The sequence below is a fragment of the Lissotriton helveticus genome, chromosome 5_1, assembly GCF_964261635.1.
Source record: "Lissotriton helveticus chromosome 5_1, aLisHel1.1, whole genome shotgun sequence".
In the NCBI taxonomy this organism is placed as follows: domain Eukaryota; kingdom Metazoa; phylum Chordata; class Amphibia; order Caudata; family Salamandridae; genus Lissotriton; species Lissotriton helveticus.
Genome location: NC_136065.1, coordinates 1841077999 through 1841100700, shown reverse-complemented (window position 1 = coordinate 1841100700; position 22702 = coordinate 1841077999). Strand labels below are relative to the sequence as shown.

Genomic DNA, 22702 nt, shown 5'->3' with positions numbered 1-22702 from the left:
GTCGAAATTCAACTCGGCGATCATAACAGCTATTGACTACATTGCGCCGCGAAAATCCTTTCTGAGTCAATCTAATCGCCCGCAAGCCGCCTGGTTCACACCCCTCTTGCGAAATCAGAAACAACTATGCAGGAAACTGAAAAGAGTATGGTGCTCCTCGCACAATGAGGTGGATAGGAATAAGTATTGTGTTTCCCTGACCGGCTACCATAAAGACGTAAAGGTAGCTCGTAAAACGTAGATAATATCTCAGTTAACCCAGGCTGGTAACTCTTCAAAAACTTTGTATCAAATTCTTCATTCCCTCACCAATCCTAAGGCATGTGAAAGCTTGGAGATTCCCTCCCAAAAACTGTGTGATGACATCGCCATATACTTTTCTCAAAAGTTAGAACTCCTCTACGGTAAAATCACAGCAGCTGGTAATCCGTCACAGATTCCTATGGCCTTGGACCATCTGGAAACTGCGAATCAGCAAATGTTAGGTTTTTCCTTCCATCACCTTTGTAGAGGTTGAAACTCTGATCCACAGGATAAAATGAGGATCCCCTATGGATCATATTCCAGCTAAAATCATTCCATCTTTGGACAATCCGCTCTCCCGCGTGGTGCAGTTTCTTATCAATCTCTCTCTCTGAGGCCATGTTCCGCGGGAATGGAAGGTTGCCCAGGTTAGACCCATTCACAAGAAATCTAATATTCCGTGGACTGGCCTCTCTAACCTCCGTCCCATCTCACTTCTTCCATTCTGGAGGAAGATAATGGAGAAACATGTGAACACTCATCTTTTCAACTATGTCGAACTGACTGGATGTTTAGATCATTCCCAGCCCGGTTTTAGGCCCAAATACAGCACCAATTCTGCATTACTTACAATAACGGACAACATCAGAATGACCCTAGATAAGGGCCATTCTATGATTCCGGTGCTGTTGGACCTATCTGCGGCGTTCGACACAGTTTCCCATAGTGTCTTGCTTAGAAAGTTGGATTAAGGAATTCAGCCGTATCCTGGATGAAAAGTTTCTTATCGGATCCCTCTGATTGTCAATCTGGGCCCGTATCAGTCCGCTCCGGTGGTTATGACCAAGGCAGTAACTCAGGGCTCATGTTTGAGCCCAACTCTTTTTAACATCAATATTGCTCCCTTGGCCAACCTCATGAGGACTTGTGGGTTTATCCCCATATCATATGCCGACGACACCCAGCTTCTCTTCCCGTTCAATACATTTTTATCCTCGGTACAATTGGCCTTCTCTAATGGGATGAGGGCAATATCGCACTGTATGCAGAATAATTTCCCCCAGTGCAATGTAGGAAAGACTGAGATCATTCTTTTTGGAGAGGCTCCCCTCCTGTGGACGGCAGATTGGTGGCCAACGGACCTGGGACCCTTCCCTCTCTCCCCAGCTCACTGTTAAAAACCTGGGGATTCGCTTAGACCGTGACCTTAGCCTGAAAGAACAGGTTACCCAAACATCTGGTTCCTGCTTTCATGTAATCGGTCTCCCACGTCAAGTCTTCTTCCCCTTACTTCCGGATTCTGCCCGTAAAACCTTAGTTCAGGCGATGGTTTTAAGTCGTCTGGACTACTGCAACGGTCTGCTGATTTCGGCGCACGATGCCTTGCTCGGCAGACTGCAGGTGGTGCAGAACACGGCGGCACGGCTGGTCCTTAATGTTCCACCTCGGACCCCGTCCCTTCCTGTGAATTTGCACTGGCTCCCCATCCGTCAACGGATTAAATTCAAAACATGCTGCATCATTTATAAGGCTCTGGTTAATCTGGGCTTTTCCTACCTCGCCGACATTTCTTTTTTTTGCCTTATGCTCCCCCCAGATCCCTACGTTCAGGTGCTAAACACCTTTTGGTGGTACCTCGAGTGAAAAGGGCCTGATTAGGAGGTAGAGCTCTCTCATATCTCGGGCCCCACCTTTGGAATGAGGTGTCCTGGCTGATCCTGTTGGAAAATGTTGCCTCTCCTCACAGTTCTGCTTAAGCGCAGAGATAACCCTTCGAGGGTCGATTCTAGCGCTATACAAACAAATACAAATATAAAAATTTCACTCATACAAAAACAGAGAAATTCTGCTGTTATAGTTAGTTCAGCTAACTATACCTCGAGCCCCCGCAATGCACTGCTGATGACATCACATATTACATCATTAATGACCTGGTCAGTGACATCACTGATGCCATCTCAAATGACATCACTGATGACATCATTCACGTGAAAATCTGATCCACCTCCTCACACTTAAAATGGAAACGATTTTCTTGTTGGTGTGAGGTGAATAGTATTCACACAGTTCATGCTCCTGCGGAACCAATTCTTCTTTATTTGCTTTCTCTAGGAAAGTCTGGGCTTCCCTTTTCCTCGGTCAAGGTCCATCTTGCTGCTCTTTCCAGATTCAGAAAATGCGCCAAGTTTCCTTTGCCCTGTTCATCTTCGCTTGTGAAACAATTTATGAAAGGGCTTTTCCGAGCTTTCCCTCCAGTGTGAGTACCCCCTCCAGAGTGGGAACTCAATACCGTGCTGGCGCAATTAATGAAGCGACCATTTGAACCGATCCACAAAGCTGAATTCAAATTTCTCATGTGGAAGGTGGCCATTCTCCTGGCTCTTACCTCTGCAAGAAGAGTTAGTGAAATCCAAGCCTTCACTGTCTCAGAACCCCTTTTACATTTCACTAGGGATTATGTAACCCTTCGAACAAATCCTAGATTCATCCCTAAAGTGCCATCTCAATTTCACTTGAATGAACCGGTAAGGTTGAGAACTTTCTTTCCGGATCCACCCACTCCAGCTGAATGAGCATTACACTCTCTGGATGTTAAACGCTGTTTAAAATTTTTCTTACAAAAAACCAAGGACATCAGACTATCTAACCAACTGTTCATGGCCTATGGTCAAGCGATACTTGGGACTGCAGTAACAAAGGCAACAATTGCCAGATGGCTGGCTTCTATGATTCATTTCTGTCATGACAAGGCCAACACACCTTTGCAGAGAAAAGCCAAAGCTCATTCTACAAGGACTGTAGCCGCTTCTACAGCATTGTTTACTGGAGTGACTCCAGAAAATATCTGTTGTGCTGTGACCTAGAAAAATGTCCACACGTTCACGAAGCATTACTGTCTTCAGTCTGCACAACGAGATGATGCAGGATGCAGCTGTTGGACAGGCGGTCCTACGCCATCTCTTTCATTGAGGTCACATCCAGGTATTTTTTCCTTCTATATGCTACCATGTTTCATGTAAATTGCATGTTTATATGTTTAAAGATCTGAATATATATTCCTGTATGTTGATATTGACGAATTTGTTTTGTTTCAATAATGTCTTTTAATATGGATTTGATTGCTTAAAGGCTTGGTGATTTCTATATTTCTCAGACATTGTGGATGCAATTTGGGAGTATATGAACACTGTCTCCCACCATCCGCAAACGACAATACATTTGGCTTACTGCTTGCTACTCTGATTCAGGCAAGTGAATCTATGAAATGTACCCCAATACTGGTTAATAAAACAAGTTACTTAACCTGTAACTACAGTTATCCAGTATTGGTATCTTTCACCCTCCTCCCCGGCGAGTCAGTTCTTTATTATTGGGGAATCTTACTTCCCACTTGTGCTAAGAAAATCTGAGGCGAGCTGACTCTGCTGGGAGTGTTCTAGAGGGTGCTGGTAGATAATTGGTTGGAGCGAACATTTGGTTCTTTTACTATAATGATGTAGATAGGCTTCTAAAATTTAGGCCAGCGGCCTTTTTATTTTGGCCTACTAATGTTATTTACTTATGGCACTACTTTTGTAATTTACTGTGGGACTCCCGCCTCGACGACGGAATGATTCAGGCATGTGAATCTATGAAAGATACCAATACTGGATAACTGTAGTTACAGATAAGTAGCTTGTTTTCTTTTGTGAAATTTGCACAGCAATTACCTTGACAAGAGTCCATACCTTTGTAATTCACTTTGCTGGATTGTGATTAGAAAAAAAACCTACAAGTAGGTGAAGCTCAGAAAAACTCTTGGATTTTCCTTTTATTTCACTGGTTTAATGTCCTCCATGTTTAGGGGAGTGAATTTACCATTCTGTTGTAGCGTTACGAATTGTTTAGTGAAGGACCCATGGCTGAGAAGGAAACCTTTAGTTCTCCGTTGTGGTTGTCTCCTTTGCATAAATAAACTGGTTGTTTCGTTTGTATAAATGAACTTTAAAGAAATATATATATTTAATTGATTTTGCATGATACAGTGATAACGGGTCATACGTACGCTATCAAGTTACATATATAGCAGAATAACAATTAGTAGGTATACATCAAATGTCCATCACAATTAATCATGCTGTTATCAACACCTCTCATGCTCAGAGGGCCCCTGTACAAAATACCCATTTAGCCTTTTGAAATAGAGGTCTATCTAAAAGAGCTAGAGCATTTCACCCCTCTGAAGTCCCTCCTGGATTCCCACACCTTTATGTATAAAATAAACTTGTTCTCCACACAGGCTCATCACTTGAGAAATTCACTTCCTTGTAATATTCTTCTGGATGCTAGCACTCTTAATTTCAGGAAATCTTTTAAGAATCCATTTTTTTTTCCTTATAACCTCCAGGTATCTTTCTTGACCTTCACATTTATGATCTAATTTATCATAGATGAGCGATAAGAGACCCTCTGAGTGTGCATTGCAATATGATATAATAGAACATAAATGCTGAAAAACACATGAAGGGTATTACAGAAGATCTTGTATCCAACTGGCCTATCAGATTGATCTTCCTTAAACTGACATTGTACTGTACTTTGGGGCCTTGCAGACCTGCTGCTTTAACATGAGTTAAAAAAAAGAAATTACTTATTGATCTCAGGTGTGCTAAGCTTTGTTATTTCAAATTCGTGTTTAAAAAATAAAATCCCCAAAAAACCAAAGGACTAGTTTTCAAACTGTTTTTCTAAATCTTGTTCGCTGGTAGGATCCTGTATATTAACTCAGACAGGGTGTGCTTCAGTGATTCATTGTCCTTGCACTGAATACAACAGTGGTTTTTATTAAACCAGATTCCAGTCCAGTTCGCAATCTGCAGTCGTTTGATGCAGAGGAGCCTGCCTTTCCCACCAAGAGGGTGACCCGCAGTCAGCAACCGCCTACACCTGTGAGTCCGAAAAAATACCCACTTCGACAAGCCCGCTTGTCCGGATCGGAAACTGAGCAAGTGGTTGACTTTTGTGATGGAGGTATGGGGTGTTCAATTGTGACTAAGTGTATGCAACTTATGAGTATGGGGAAGGTTGATGTAAACTTAAGTAAAACCTACTATTTTTATTGGTGGTATGTTTAATGTTGTTTATTTTTTTTTAGACACTAAGACTGCAGTGGACCATGATGAGTCACCCCCACGTACTCCAACTGGGAATGCTCCATCGTCTGAGTCTGACATTGATATATCCAGTCCTAATGTGTCACATGATGAGAGTATTGCTAAGGATCTCTCCATGAAGGATTCTGGGAGTGACCTCTCCCATCGTCCCAAGCGTCGACGCTTCCATGAAAGTTATAACTTCAACATGAAATGTCCTACCCCAGGATGCAACTCACTAGGTAATGGCATCTTTCATGCAATGTACTCTAGCTAGAGATATACAGGTGAGGGGGGTGAGAGGGCATCTTTTGAATATATGGAGAGGACCCTTCAGTATCTGAATTAGTATTAAGATTACCGTCCTATAAAGAGTGGCTGTTGGTGGAGCTCCCTTAAAAACATACCTCCGCAAATAGACCTATGGGGTGTGGAGTATCTTGCTACATTTGATGTGTTGCAGTATGTTGTATTTTGATCTTGGCTATTAATAATTCCTGATGACCACATTGCTTATTCAAGTTGTCTCTCTTTTCTTCATAGGTCATCTAACAGGCAAGCACGAAAGGCACTTTTCAATCTCAGGGTGTCCGCTGTATCACAATCTTTCAGCAGATGAATGCAAGGTATTCCAGTGTTTTCTTTTACTTGAATTGCTACACAAGGGTTATGTAACAGCCAAACAGTAAAATCTCATAGCTTTGTATTTTTTGCTGTACATTCATTAATCATTTAGTAAGAACCCTGCACACGCTCTGCCTGGAAATCCTCCCATGTTTTTCCAGGGACGATCCTGCTTGCTTTGTCTGAGTGCATGCATTGCAGCAGGACTGATAGACTTGTGCTGATTTCTAGGTAAGAGCACACAGCCGGGATAAACAGATAGAGGAGAGGATGCTGTCCCACAATCAGGATGACAATAACAGACATGCAACCAGGCACCAGGTAGGCTTCATCGCTCTGGTGTTGGTCTCTGTCTTCTGCCAAAGGGCTTCTGTGTTTCTGTAAAATAATTCAGCAATGGTTGAAAAGCAGTGGCCAAAATAAAGTGATCCTTCTGCTAAACTCTCATCACTGAGCAGGTGCTAAGCCTGTCTATGGATGTATGTGAAGATAATATTGATGTACTGAATGCACTGATAGACAGTTAAAGATGGAGTTTCGTCCTGTCAGAATGGTGCATCTTTTCAATCTGTGTACTCCTGCTAGAATAGTATGTTGCCGATTTGATTTACTGGCATTATTTGAGTTGTATGATAGTCTGTATTTTACCAGCAATGGCCTGTGTAGCTGCTCGGAATGTACCGGAGCTATAGAACTATAATATTCAGTTGCTGATTGATGCCCAATGGTCAACCTGCACGGAATGTACATGAACAGATTTTTGTGCAGTTGTCCAATATCTAGTACTAGAACAATATCTCGGAAATCATCTGAGGTGGATTGGCTTACCTCTGTGATCACATTTCCATCACCCAGATAGTATATTCTTGGGCCAGTTCCCTTCGGTACCTATATCTCACATAAATAGTTTATTCAAGGCATGTGTGGCTTTAGGTATACATGCTCTGCATACTTCCACCATCTAGTGTTTTTTCAGAATGTGTGCAAGTTGTTTTTCTTCGAAGAAGTATTTTGCATCATGAGACAACGTGACTTTTTCTTGGTAATAATGCACATGGGTATCTACTTAATTGTTTTCTTTCAGCCGTCTGGTTCGGGCGTGTTTTCTAACGCTCCAGTTCAAGACTGTTTCAGACTCCCTACGGTTCGCTGTTAATTTCTGCACTCGGTAATATTTAGATCACGTTTCTATCGTCGTGTATTCGCCCAACGATTTGAAATGCTCCAGTCGCCGCCTTCAGACCTCGTCCGTTCAGTCCTACTCTTCATATTGTCTTCGACTAAGGATGTGCTGCTAATCGAACGGACTCCATTTCGCTTCTGTCCCAGCTGCCACACAAATTACCTGGGAACCGAACTCCATTAGGTTTACAACTTATGTCTATCTCCAGATCATCAAGAGGCAGACTGTAAGACCTGTCAATCCTTTTGACCGAAAGACTTTGTGGGACCATCGGGCGCATCACGGAGATGCAGTGCAAGGACATAGAAGAAATACCGGACATATTCTGGCAAGAAGATGTTGAAGAGGAAGAGCTGCAGAAGGCCTCTGCGGCTGAGGCATTTTCCATCCGTGGCTCCATCTCCAACCTTGAGATTGATCTACAGATCCAGGATCCTCCTCCGGGTCAGCGTACCTTGAGTACCCATGCCCCAGTTCAACTGGCCAAAAGATACTCTGTTCCAACCCAATATACGGCTCCCTGGCCACCGTTGCCAACAGGCCAGATGGCCCAACCATCTGCTGCGGACGCCTCTGGCTCAACACCGAAAGCAAAGCCAAAACCACTCCCTTCTTCACCAAGTCAACCATATTCTTTGCCGAGCATTTGTGTCCTAGGTTCCGAGCACCCCAGCCTCTACCGCTTCGGTTCCAGGCACATTGGCACCCAAATTGAAATCTATTTCAGCACCAAAAGCTTCTACATCGGCACCCAAAGTTGCCTCCGGGACCAATCTTCAAACCATGCAGGAGCTGCTCGACCTGAAGTAGAAAAAACTGTATATACAGGCTCTGACTGACCGTTTTTTCGCTAAGGCTGTGCAGCGCCAGCTCTTTTGAAGAGACCATAGATTTACCAGTGCCTACTAAGCAGAAAAAAGACATAGCTACCAGTCCTCTGCATCCTCCTCTTCCTGCTTCTCCACCACCTCAGCCACCTCCTCCAACCCCATCTTCACCACCAACCTTCACCACACCATTCACATACTGAGCAAGGGGTCTCCACAGTCTTCCCGTTCGGTGGGGTGTGGGAGGCATGAAGATGATTCTTATCCACAGCCCACAGATCCTTGGGATAATTATGATACTGATGCCCGGGTGACCCTGACCCAGATCTCTACCTGACCAAGCCATCACCCCCTGTTGATGCTTCATCTTATCAAGACCTCATTGATAGGGTAGCAGCAGATCACCAGGTCCCCTTACACAAAGACCCTATTGAGAACAATTTTCTTTTAGAAACCGTTTCCAGCACACACTACCTCGAGATTCAAGCTCTTCACCGAGCATTGAAAGCATTTCTAACTCGCCTAGCAGGCAAGGTTGTCTTGGTTCGGACAGACAACATGGCAACCATGTGCTATTTACAAAAACAGGTGGGAGGGGACACTCTCCTTAGAGTTATCACGCCTATCTCAGACGATTTGGCATTGTACAATATGTCACAATAAATGTAAATCTAAATGCCAGCATGTGTAAAGCGCACAGCTACCTCAGACTGAGGTTTCCCGGCTCTGGGGGCCATCGGGAAGATTAAGCAAGGTATTGCCCAGAGTCACATGGTGCTGAGCTAACCTGCCGCTGGAGCCTGGAATCAAACCACGAACCCTGTGGTCCGGAGTCTGGCAACCTGGCCGCTGCGCCACACCTCTTCCACTATGCACCTGTTAGAGGAACACAGCCCAGGGATGGACAATCACCTTACTGACTTCTGTTCGCAACTGCAGCCAATGCAAGATACCCAGACTCCGCCACAAGGTTCACAAGGCAATGTTTTATGCATGAAACGGTCAGGGATATTTGCCTATGCTTTTCCACCTCTCTCTCTTTTTCCGTTTGTCGTTCGGAAGCTTAGGGAAACTTCTTTCACCCTCGTTCTAGTAGCTCCCACTTAGGCTTGCCAGCCATGGTTCACTTCACTGTTCGAACTCTCTAGTTCCTCATAAGATGCTTTCCCTCAACCCGGACCTTCTCACTGAGAACCATGGAGAAATCTGGCACCCAAATTGTAGGAAGCTGGGTTTCTGTTGCAGTAACCTAGCCACTTTTTGCCAGACTACTGATGCACTTTGACTTGATGTGCCCTGGGTCCCTGCCAATCAAGTTCCCTGGCCTGTGTTCTTTCCCAAACCTGACCTTGTACCCCCAATTGGCACTTATCTGGCCACATGTCTGTCCCTTGTAAAAGGTACCATGGGTACCAAGGGTACTGTGGCCAGGGAAGGCCTCTACAGGCTGCAACACTTATTGTGCCACCCTTAGATGCCATGTACCTTTACACACACACACACACACACACACACACACACTACCATTGCAGGCTGCGTGTTTTGGTGCAGATAAGTGAAGAGTCGACATGGCACGCATCCCTGTGTGCCATTCCTTCAAACCAGTGCCCAGGCCTGGGTCAGCTACCCCTCTAGCTGGGTGCACTTTACCAGTGGTGAGGGTACAGGTGCATGAGCCCCGTACCCCAAAAGTGTCTAAGCCAATTCTTAGACATTGTAAGTTCAGTAATGCCATTAAGAGTATATAGTTCTGGGAGTCTGTCACTCCACAGCACCATAATGGCTTTAATGAAAACTGGGAAGTTTGGTATCAAACTTCTCAGCACATTAAACCCACACTGATGCCAGTGAGGGATTTAATGAAAAATGCACTCCGAGGGCATCTTGGAGATGCCCCCTGAAAAATGACCAGCCTCTGGTGGGTTTCCTGACTGCTACACACCAGCCTGCCACCATGAGACATGTTTCTAGTCCCCTGGGGTGGGAGCCTATGCTCTCTGAGCCCAGAAACAAAGCCTTTCCTGGGCAGAGGTGTTCACACCTTCCCCAGGCCAGGAAGAGCCATCTTTGGCAGTGGAGCTTCAAAGGCCTTGCAGCCTTTGAAATGCGACCCTCCCCCCCCAGCCTCTCCTGCTATCAGGAGCTGACCCCCTTCCTGTCTCCCCTCTTTTTCGGCGGAAAGACAGTCTGGAAAAATTGGCCAGCCCAGAAGGAGTGCCCACCTCTGCCAACCCCACCCCTCAAGTGGGGGAGGCGAGGTGAAGCCCACTCTCAGTGCCCGCCATCTTGCAGATGGCAGGCACTCCCCAATCAGGATTAGGGATTTTGCTCACTCCCCCATGTGGGGTGAGCACACCCAGGGTGTAGTCACCCTGTCAGAAGCCCATTGGCTATTGACCTTGAGACTCTTAAAACATCCCCTAAATAAAGTATTTAGGGGGCAGCCCTGAGCCAGGAAGACAGATTCCCGCAACCTACGAAGAAGGACTAAAGAAGACACCCAGCAGAGGAGACTGCAGAGAACTGACTTGGCCCCAGCCCTACCGGCCCGTCTGCAGTTTTCAGAGATCCTGCGCCAAAAGTCGCCTTGTCCTGCAGCCAGCGACCACCAGAACCCTCGGAGGACTGACTGCCTTCAACAAAGACCAGATCTCCTGAGAACAGCAGATCTGTTCAAACGAAACTCCTGAGACAGACTCTGAGCCTGCTGAGGACAAAGACACCTGACGCCTGGAACCACCACTGCACCCGTCGCCTATGGCCTTAGTTTAAGTCACCCACCGGTCCCAGCAAGGTCCCCCAGCGCTCCAGAGTACGAGTCCACCATGGATTGACCCCTCCAGGGCTCCCCGACGTAGACTGCAGCCTCTGCATGGGGAATCCCCCAGTCCCCTCCCCAACCGCGAGTGTCCCGGTATGGTGAAATCCGACCTCAAAAGCCACCCCTACATCCAGCCTCCCTGCGCCCTAGAGAAAGGAACCCGAGGTGCACCTACTTCCCCGAGCCCTCCTACTCAATTGCCCAGCTGTTGGGGTCCTCCCGGAAGTCTTCCTGGACCGAACCTGCAGCTAAAAAAACAAAAACGAAAATTCCCTTTCAAAAACAGCGCACCCGATGCCAAAGCTGCACCCAGCGCCCCTGCGCGGCTGTGGGTGCATTTTGTGTGCTAAACGGATTCCTATTTGCCCTGAGCCTAACCCAAGGAGCTTTGCTCCCACAACTCAGTGGCCTGCTTGTAAGTAGTCGCCAACCGGAGGCTCTCTATCCCCCATTGGATAACATTGGGCTTCAGCACTCTGCAACCGGCCGCCCTAGTGCTGTTGAGGGTGGTTTGAGAGTGCATTCTTGAACCCTGGGGGAACCCTTCTTCTAACCCCAGAAACTCAACCCCAAAGACCGAGTACATACCTGTTAACCAATAACTACATTTCGCTCCATAGGAATACATTCTATTACATGTAAATGTAAGTGTGGAGTTGATTTGCATGGAAACCTGAAAAACTACAAATGTGCAAAACTGATTTTACTTGCCGTTCTCTAGGAAATGTCCCACTGTGATGGTCTAGGCATATCACACTGAGGAGAAAAAGTAACTTAAAAAATTATCTAAAAAGTAACTGAAAATTAATTGTACAGTAATTTCGATATTTTCACTTACCTCTATGTAAATCATACTGTATTTGAACCTGCATTCAATTATAAACACTGCAGAAGATTCTGTAAAGCATTTTTTTATTTTTTTATTTTTTTTATGTTCTTGTATCGCGCCTGAATAGACCCCCGAAGGGGTATCTCCACGCTTTTGCCTGGTGAAGGAACATAGGATATACAGATTCGTGCTCAGAAGTGACTAAGTGGGGGAGGTGTGTTTTAACTATTAGTGAAAAGATGTGTTTTGAGGGTTTTTCGGAAGGACAGGTGGTTGGTGATTTTTTTAGTGTCTGGGGGAGAGAATTCCAGAGAACGGGACCTGTGTGTGCCAGGGCACGACCCCCCTGTCTGGATTTTTTTATTCTTGGTACCTGCAACAGCTGAAGGTTGCTTGAGCGTAGTGATCGCCCAGGGACATAGGGTTGAAAGATATTAGTCAGGTGTTTAGGCCCTGTGCCTATCAGACATTTATGGATGGAGCATAGAATTTTAAATTTAGCGCGTTGCCGCACAGGAAGCCAGTGTAGTTCAGTAAGCAGAGGGCGGGAGGGAGTTCTAGGTGGGACATTAAGAACTAGCCTTGCCGCCGTATTTTGGACTACTTGCAGTTTGTTAAATTGGCCTTCGTTAGTTGATAAAAGGAGGCCATTGCAGTAGTCCAATCTGCTTATAACTAAAGCCTGAACTAAGGTCTTTCTGTGTGTGTCTGGAAGGTATGGGAACACTCTTCTCAGAAGACCAATGGCCCGGAAACATGTACCGGCGACTTGGTTAACATGATCTTTAAATGTAAGGGCTTGGTCGAATAGCACCCCCAAGTTTTTCACGGTCTGTTTCGGAATGGGGACAGGTCCTAGTTCTAGAGGCCACCACTCATCTGACCATAGTTTCCCCGCATCACCAAACAGTAATACTTCTGTTTTGCCAACATTACATTGAAGGCAGTTCTTGGCCATCCACTCTGATACTGCCCTCATTCCATCTGCAAAGGATTGTTTTAAGGCAGGTGTAAAGGTTTTGAAAGGGAACAGAAGTTGGGTGTCGTCGGCGTATGACACCGGGGTGAACCCAAAGGACCTCACTAAGTCGGCCAGGGGGGCCACGTACACATTAAATAATGTGGGGCTTAGGCATGAGCCCTGTGGCACTCCCCTGGTGAGCTCCCTAGAGATGGATTTGTGGGAGCCCAGCCTGACTTCTTGAGAGCGGCCAGAGAGAAAACTCTCCATCCAGGACAGAGCCGCACCCCCCAATCCCACTTCCCTCAGACGACCGAGAAGCACTTCGTGAGACACCGTATCAAAGGCAGCGGATAAGTCCAACAGCACCAGAATCATAGACACCCCCCATCATCCAGTGTCATCCTGATGTTGTTGGTCACTGCTAGGAGGGCTGATTCGGTGCTGTGGTTTGGCCTGAACCCAGATTGTGTTTGGTCCAGGCCATCCGTTGCCTCAATATGATTTGATAGGTGGGTGTTAACATGCTTCTCAGTCATCTTCCCTAAGTGTGGTAGAAGGGAAATGGGCCGCAGGTTAGGGAGGTCTGTCCAGGGAGAGGCCGACTTTTTCCTTATTGGGTTCACCACTGCCACCTTCCATTCCCTTGGGACTTGACCTTCAGTCAGTGAGATGTTCATCACTGACTGTATGGAGGGTCCCAGGAGGGTGATCAGAGGGGAGAGCATTTTAGCTGGAAGGAGGTCGTTGGGAGACCCAGTTTTTATATGGTTGATAAGGGGTGGTAGATCAAGATCGCTAACTGGTGGGAAAGAGAGAAGTAATTTTTTATTCTGAATTGGCAGACCTATAGGGAGGGGGAACGTGATTCCAGCACCGTTGGACGCTAGGATTTTGTTATAGATGAGGTTGATTTTGTCCTCAAAGAACATAGAAATCTCATTACAGAGTACTTGGGAGAATTCATCGGGGCTCTCGCTAGCTGTGGGTTTTACAAAACTCTGTAGTATTTTGAACAGCTCCCTTGGACAATTGCCTGCCTCTGCTAATTGTGAGGAAAGACTGTTCTTTCTAGCTTGCTTTATGTTTTTGTAGTAGGTTAACTGGGCTTTTTGATAGATTATCCTTTTCTCCTCAGTTTTTGATTTCCTCCATGCTTTTTCTAGACGCCTGCATTTCTGTTTCTATGTTCTAAGATCAGAGGAATACCATTTTTCTTGCTTAGTTGGAAGATATTGTTTGTGAGGTTTTAATGGGGCCAGAGTGTCGATGGCTAATTTTAGCGAATTGTTGAGTTTTCCTAATGCAGTGTCAGCTGTGTCTTCATCAGTGAATATGGGTTGTTTCCATTTATCCCGCAAATTTTCCACGGATATTTTGTGCCATTGACGGCGCAATATTGGCGGGAACAGTGTTTTGTGCAAGGGTTTTGTAGGGCCAGTCAAAAGGAAAAACTCTATCAAAAAGTGATCGGACCAGAGGATTTCTTTGGCCGGGAGGCATTGTATTTTTGTACAGTTGGAAAATAGAGAGTCTAGGGTGTGGCCACCTATGTGGGTAGCACCGGTATTTATTATTTTTAACCCTAGGTTAGACAGATCTGCTGTAAGTGAAATCGTTTCAGGGTGTGCCGGATTATCCATGTGTATATTAAAATCTCCAAGGAGGATAAAGTCCTCCTTGGCTTTAAAATGTGGGGCTAAAAGCTCCAGCAGGGATAGGGCAAAGTCCGGTTTGGATCCTGGAGGGCGGTATACCAGAGCGCCTTTCCAAAAGGTGTGACCCTCCGTTTTGATTTTGAAGATCATTATTTCCAAATGGGGACTTGACCTTTGATCTATGATTGTTACATTGATTGCATCCTTATATATGATGGCTAAGCCACCACCAGTTTTAATTGTTCGGTCAAAGTGAATAATTTTGTAGCCTGAGGGGACCCCTAGAGTAATAGCTGTGACTGTGTGGGGTTTCATCCATGCCTCGGTGAGAAAACATGTGTCAGGCTGCATGGTGTTGATGAGATCCCATACCTCTGTTTGATGTTTTGGGAGGGACCGGACATTTAAAAGGAAGCATTTTAATCCCTCTTTTTTGGGGGCATTGCTTTTTGCACTCATCCTGACGGGTAGAGATTGAAAGCGGCATGTTAGGCATGAGAAGCAACCCTCAAGTTGTAAACAGGGAATGTGTGTGCCGCAATTATCTCTTGGTTGTAGACCACGAAGAGTTTTGGCAGAGTATGTAATATTTCTGGTACCTGCGATGCCTGCGTGGTTGGTTGGTGAGACCATAGCCCCACTGTTTCCTCCCCCCTTGTAATCAGGAACGAAGGAAATACTGGAAACGACCAGCAAGTGAGGTGTTGGTTCAATGAGTGTAAGTGAAGTGGTTTTAAATTTTAAAATGTACAGGAAAAGTAAAATTGTTCCGTTTTCAATATGCAAATAACAACATCGTTTTTAACTCAACAAATGTTTTAAAATATACTCAAGCAGGTAATTTCCTTACACTCGCATACATCAATATTTGGGCTCAGCGTGAGGCACGATAATAGTTACCTTCAGCAGACAAGCGGAACGGGGACTCTGCCACCGTCACTTACCTGTGCCAGTCTTGGCTTGGTTCTAGAAATAAAATGACTTAATAATATTTTTATTCAAACAAAATTGATCTGAGTTAAGGCTTTGTGCCCATTTCCTCAGTTAGGCGTGTCCATGAGCTCAATGAATTAACATTGAAGGAACTTTTCTTCCAGTTACACAGAGATCAGGCGGTCCTTAGAATCGAACCCAAAATTCCTTCCAAAAATGGTTTCATCTTTCCACCTCAATTAGTCTGTTGAATTACCGGTTTTCTTTCTGCAACTGGATTCAGGTGTAGAAAGGGCTCTTCATATGCTAGATGTCAAAAGAGCTCTAATGTATTATATTGACCGAACTAAGAGTTCCTTGACACTAAACAAATCTTTGTTGCGTTTTCACCTTCTCACAAAGGAAAGTCCATTTCTTATTCAGGCATTTCTAAATGAATAATTAAAGGCATTCAGACATGTTATGCCAAAGCTAACTTGACTTTCCCTATACCCCTTAGGGCACACTTCTCTTAAGATAGGGGCTTCAATGGCTTTCCTGGGCAATATCCCAATAACTGACATTTGTAAGGCAGCTACATGGTCTACACCACACACTTTCACCAAACATTATTGTGCGGAGTGGATGTCTTAGCATGGCAACAAGCCAGTGAGGGTCAAGCAGTGCTACATACTTTTTCAAACAACTGCAGCACCCACAGGTTAGCCACCTCTTTTGGAGAGGGACTGCAAAAGAGTCTATGCAGAGCATTTGTATCTTGTCACTCATGCCTCAAACGGAATATGTTACTTACTCTGTAAGCATCTGTTCTCTTCCAGGGGATCCTCCTCAATAGTCATAAGCACATGAATATTCCCGCCCATGAAATGAAATGAAGCAAATTTATAACACGCAGAACTCAGCCCAATGGGCATCAAGGCATCAAGGCATGCGCGGGACCCCGGAAACATATAAAAAATATGTGGAAACCATATATGTAGCTATATATATATATATATATATAAGCTCCTCTTGCCCCTCAGCAAACAGGAACGCACACCACAACAGCTGACAGCCAAGTCTTTAATGAGTAAGGACGGAAACAGGCAAAGCAAGATATTTGCAGTCCCAAAAAGTCGATGTAGCCTGACACGTTTCAGCGCTTGATGCGCTTTCCTCAGAGGCTCGACAAAATTGAGCATCCATACTGCCACGCACTTATATTCAACTTGAAAGCCCGCCCTAAATAGGGCCGCATTGTTTCCTGGGCTTTGTAGTGCGTTAAGCTTCTGCAAATTTATTTACAAGTTTCAAAACCCTGGATGGGCTTCGCTGAGTCTGACCACCCATGATCTCAAAAGCTGATGTTCCACGTTAGCGGCTCGATATATACCCAGCCGCATGGCCCCTAGAGATCAAGGGATGGTACCATGCGTTCCTCACGGCAGGGACCGCCGTGCAAAAATGAAAGCTCCTCTTGCCCCTCAGCAAACAGGAACGCACGCCACAACAGCTGACAGCCAAGTCTTTAATGAGTAAGGACGGAAACAGGCAAAGCAAGATATTTGCAGTCCCAAAAAGTCGATGTAGCCTGACGCGTTTCAGCGCTTGATGCGCTTTCCTCAGAGGCTCGACAAAATTGAGCATCCATACTGCCACGCACTTATATTCAACTTGAAAGCCCGCCCTAAATAGGGCCGCATTGTTTCCTGGGCTTTCCAGGGTTTTGAAACTTGTAAATAAATTTGCAGAAGCTTAACGCACTACAAAGCCCAGGAAACAATGCGTCCCTATTTAGGGCGGGCTTTCAAGTTGAATATAAGTGCGTGGCAGTATGGATGCTCAATTTTGTCGAGCCTCTGAGGAAAGCGCATCAAGTGCTGAAACGCGTCAGGCTACATCGACTTTTTGGGACTGCAAATATCTTGCTTTGCCTGTTTCCGTCCTTACTCATTAAAGACTTGGCTGTCAGCTGTTGTGGCGTGCGTTCCTGTTTGCTGAGGGGCAAGAGGAGCTTATATATATATATATATATATATATATATATATATATATATATATATATATATATATCTATATATAGATCTATATATAGATCTATATATAGATCTATATATATATCTATATATATATATATATAGATCTATATATATATATATATAGATCTATATATAGATCTATATATATATATATATAGATCTATATATAGATCTATATATATATATATATATATAGATCTATATATATATATATAGATCTATATATATATATATATATCTCAATCAATAAAAACACGAATGCAGCCTTCCATATAGTATAACACGCTGAGCAATGTTGTAAGAATTTCCCGTGCATATAAATACAATTGCAATAAAGCAGGGAGAAAGAAACACATTTGAAAACTGCTTTAATGCACAGCAGAAATTAAGAATTCTGCAAAGAGGAATGAAGAAAACCTTGCTAGCACATATGCTGCATTGTGGAAACATCAGTGTAGAAAGCTGAAATGCTAACCCACAGAAACACACAGAATAAACTGGCACCATGCCTTTGAGGCAGGCATGACCCCTAGCTCTCTATCATGCCTCAGTGGTGATCGTTAGGGCAGTTGTTCTTTCTGGCTCCTCCTATCAGGACCCTAGTAACTACAGCTCTCTGTTTTTTCTGATTTCTGTCAGAAGTTACTACTTATTTATTGTCACAAACCTTTAACTTCAACGTCTTTTTGCTGTTGAAGTACCTTTCTTCTATTTTTGAGAGAGTTGAGTATAATTTTCCAGTCAAATATGCCCTCTCTTTTTGACTCTTGGCCTTCCTGTGGCAAGAAGAAGGCTAAAACAGATTCCCATCCTGTCTGCTTTCTTTGCCTTCCTTCTGATCATGCTTCCAAGACTTGCCAGCATTGCCAGTCACTGTCCGAAAGAACTCTGAAGGATAGAGAGGATTCGCCTCTATGGGATGGCTGAGAAGGGGTAACCTTCAAGATGCAGGTCTCCAATGAAGAGGAAAGAGAGAGCCAGATCTCCATCTAAATGTGAGGTTCCATCCAGTCGGCTCTTCATCGGCGTCTGGCTCGGCGCCACAAGTACCTTCATTGGCAGGGAACACGTAGATGAAAAGACCATCAGCGGTGGGCTCGCCGTAGAGGGTAACACCGGCTGTCGACGAAGACTACAGGTACGTCGGATCCTCCGCCGTCGTCAACCTGGCGACGATCGGCATCTAGGAGTCGTTCTCTGTTGGTGCGGGCTCGCCCAACGTCGAGGTATAGATCTCCGTTGTCGCTGTCAGGTCGGCGTTCGTCGCCAAGACATGCTCCGCCGTCGCCAATGATCGACAATCGGCATCGAAGCAGGCGTCTCCATTGCCGTCAACCAGGCGGCCGTCAATGTCGAGATGTGCCTTGTTGTCACCAGAGGCAAGGCACTCATTGCCTCCGTTGTCATCAGCCAGGCAACGTTCAACGTCGAGGGCTCTATCTTCGGCGAAGGACTCGTCGAGACGGCGGTCTCCATCGACGGCGAGAAGTGCCCCGATCTAAACTCCGCTGACTTCCAGTAGACGATAAACGTCGAGAGAGAGAGATCTGAAAGGCAAAAAAACCACGACTTTGTGAAGGATTTCTCAGTCGATTCGTACTTCATTGGGGTCTCCTGCACGCTCAACGTCGAAGGCGAAATATGTTGGCTCCAGGTGTTCGACGTCATATCATACAACTTCGAAGCACACAGAGTTCGACGTTGAGGAAAAGATCACATGCTAATGATTCACCAGTGATGGTGATGGAGTAGATAGACATCAAGACATTCTCCATCGACGTTGCATCGTTCATCAAGACGCCGATCATGCTCCAAAAGTCGCAGAGAGTCCTCTCACTCTATTAAGAGCTCCCCCCAGACGCTCTTGACGTCACTCTGCTCTTCCGCTCATTCTCCTGAGCATCCAAGAGGCTCTCCAAGGACACTGCGATCTTCAATTCATCTTTCGCCCAGATGGCTTCAACCTCTCCATCACTGGCAGAAAGAACCCTCTGGTCATGCTCAGCGGCCTATGGACTTTTCCATTCTACTGCACAGATCCCCGTTACAACTTCTGGAGCAGGAAGTGGACCGGTCCCCCACTACTCTGACCAAAGAACACAGAGGCAAATCTCCTGAGCATAGATCAACTCATGCTCATCACGAGACGGGGAACACCATCTTAGTCCTAGTCTTCGACACACTCATCCAAAAAGGACTACTCGCCTACCTTTATGGATAGCCCTCCCTCTAGAGTGTCGCCCATCGATGATGTTAACACCTCCCATGATGTCCTCGCTAGGGGAGCACAGAAGCTGAGCATAGGCATGTCTGCTCCTCAGACCACCACTTCAATCATTTTCGAAACCCTACATCAGATCTGCGGCTAGACCATTACCTCCTCAAGTCCCTGGTCTCCTTGAACTGGTAATGGACATCTTCCTCACCCCATCATCAATTAAAGCAGGTCGGACCCGGATCCTGAAAAAATATAAGCCTGCTGCATTGGATCCTCTTTTTCTAAAATCAGATCCACCACCGGATTCTGTCATCATTGCAGCAGCAAAGAAGACACATGTGGTGGCTTCTTCCTCCTCAGCTCCTCCAGATAAAGAAAATCGAGCCCAGTATTCTTGGGGGCTCTGCAGCATCTTCCCTTAAGATGTCTAGCGCTGCTTCCCTGCTGGGCCGTTATGACAGGTCCTTATGGGATTCACTGGAGTGATTTAAAGAGAAACTCCCAAAGGAGGATCAACAAGACTTCTCAGAGATTCTCCAAGAAGGGGCGCTGGTGGCCAACCAAGAAAGGAGCACAGCAGCGGATGGGGCTTCTTTGCTTGCACGCTCGTATACACATGGATTATGTGCACAGAGGTCTTCCTGGTTACGCCGGACAGCTTTAAAACCGGAAGCTCAACAGCGTATTTTGAATCTTCAGTTTTCTGGGAACTTCCTTTATGGATCTCACACGGACGAGGAAATGGCCAGAATGAAAGCCGAGTAGGATACACTAAAGGCTGTGGGCCTTGAGAAGAAACAGGAGTTCAAACGACGCTACAGGCCCTAAAATCGCAAAAATTACCAACAGAGTACAAACCCCTTAATGGTCGCAAAACAAATCCCAATATCAAGGCCGTAGTTCCTCAAAAACTCAAGGAAAGCAATGATTTTCTGCTTCTTCTAGCACCGTTGCACACTCCAGTGCAAGGAAGTATTTCAAATTGCATACAAGTGGCAGAACATCACCAAAGACTAGTGGGTGCTAAATATACTGAGCAATGGGTACGAGATACATTTCTGCGCGCCTCCAAGAGACATTCCTCCAGTAACGTCACATCGTCAACACCTGCAACTGCTGCTTCTGTAATTGTCAACCCTTCTGAAGGAACTAGCCTTAGAAGAGGTCCCTCCTGTCCAGAGAGGGAAGGGAGTCTACTCCAGATCTTTCCTTTATCCGAAAAAAGACCAAGCAAATTCAGACCTATTCTAGATCTCTGATCTCTGTACAAGTTCATACGAAAGGAGAGGTTTCGTATGTTGGCTCTCCATCAAATATTTACACATCTGAGGAAAGGAGATTGGAAGTGTTTGGTGGATCTCCAAGATGCATACTTTCACATTCCAATTACCCCACGGCATCACAAGTCCCCTCGATTCATCGTAGGCGCAAAGCATTACTAGTTCAGAGTCTTACCGTTTGGCCTCAAATCTGCCCCAAGGGTATTCCCAAAATGCATGGCAGTGGTGGTAGCAGCATTACATCGCCAGGGCTTGTTTGTGTATCCATACCTGGACGACTGGGCCTTCATGTGAACATGGAAAAATCAGTTCTTCAGCCAACTCAAGCGCTCCACTATCTGGGCGCCAACTTGGACTCCGGCCTAGGATCAATGAGAAACAAATGCAACATCATCCTTCAAGCGCATCAATCATCAGTAAGACAAGTGGCATCTCTACTGGGGTCGATAGCCTCTTGCATTTTTCTCATACCCAACTCCAGAATGAGACCGTTGCAGCAGGATCTGGAGTGCAAATAGGACCAGTCATTGGGAAGACCGAATTCTCCTCTCTCAAGCAGTGAAGAAGTCCATTCTCTGGTAAACTCAGCCAAATAATCTTCTAGTGGGAGTCCCATTCCATCAATCTCTGCCAAAACAATCCCTGATCACAGACACGTCTCATCAAGAATGGGGAGAGCATCTCGGTCACCTGCTAACTCAGGGCAGATTGACCAGCAAGGAGCAGACCCATCATATCAACATGTTAGAACTATTGGCGGTTCATTTGGCTCTCAAGGCATCCCATCCGTCGATTAAGTCTGAGCCGATTCTGATACAAGCAGACAATACAACCACCATGCATAACTTATACAAACAAGGTGGAACACGCTCTTGCCCGCTGTCTCTAGAATCTCAAGCAATCTGGCACTGGCTGCTGGCCAGGAACCTCTCGATCATGGCAGTGCATCTGCCAGGAGAACAGAACATGCGAGCAGACGCTCTCAATCGATGCTTCAAAGAACAAGAAGACGGTGTTCAACGACGAAGTGGTGGCTAACATTTTTTATCAATGGGTGCGTCTTCCATCGACCTCTGTGCAGACGATCTAAACAGAAAATTCCACACCTTTGCGTCCAGATTTTACCGACCAGGGATGAGAGGGAATGCTCTTTTGATAGACTGGTCCGGGACGTTTCCATACGCTTTTCCGCCCCCTCTTCTCATCCCGAAGGTGGTGACCAAACTCATCCGATCCAGGATGAAGATGATCCTCATTGCACCGGACTGGCTTCGCCAATGGTGGTATCCAAACCTATTGCAGCTCTCGCTCTGTCCGCACCGGAGACTCCCGTGCAGGCCAGATATCTGACCAAAATTGGAGGGAAGATCCTGCCGCCAGCCTTCCCTCGCTGAGCTTGCAGCATGGCTCTTGAGGTCCTGCAGTGCGGACATTAGAACCTCCCACAAGACAGCGTGAACACTTGAGGGAGTCGAAAAGACCATCCATAAGAGCTTCTTACTCTTTGAAATGGAAAAGATTTTACTTGTGATGTATGCGTAATGGTTAGAGTCCAATTAACAGTCAAGAAGAGGTAATCTTGCCGTATCTGATCTACTTGGCGAAATATGCTTTGAAATAAACGTCCATAAAAGTTCATTTGGTGGCCATTACAGTATATAGAAAATCACCTAACCAACCACCTTCCTTTCAACTTCAGGTGGTCAAGGACTTCCTTTAGGGGTTGAAGAAGGTTTATCCCCCTGTTCGACCTCCTTCTCCTCCTTGGGAGTTGAATCTAGTTTTGTCAAAATTGATGGGTCCTCTTTTCGAACCCATTCAGAAGGCCACATTTCAGCACCTTACATGGAAAGTAGCTTTTCTGGTGGATATTACATTAGCACACAGAGTGAGTGAAATCCAAGCACTCTTTTTCTAAAGAACCGTATATGGTTTTTCATCACAATAGGGTGGTTTTGAGTACTCGCCCGTCCTT

The 22702-nt window shown here is 45.6% G+C and overlaps 1 protein-coding gene across 11 annotated transcripts in view; it reads left to right on the top strand.

The window, feature by feature from the left end:
- KAT7 (lysine acetyltransferase 7) overlaps positions 1 to 22702 on the top strand; it is a 761891-nt gene that overhangs the window by 213804 nt on the left and 525385 nt on the right. For 4 of the 11 annotated variants that reach the window (XM_078645254.1, XM_078645249.1, XM_078645255.1 and 1 more), the window contains 4 exons: positions 5077 to 5253; positions 5378 to 5617; positions 5919 to 6001; positions 6231 to 6320. In XM_078645254.1, the coding sequence (XP_078501380.1) occupies positions 5077 to 5253; positions 5378 to 5617; positions 5919 to 6001; positions 6231 to 6320 (590 nt within the window). The remainder of the gene's footprint in view (positions 1 to 5076; positions 5254 to 5377; positions 5618 to 5918; positions 6002 to 6230; positions 6321 to 22702) is intronic. The other 7 variants (XM_078645259.1, XM_078645257.1, XM_078645251.1 and 4 more) reach the window with 3 other exon arrangements.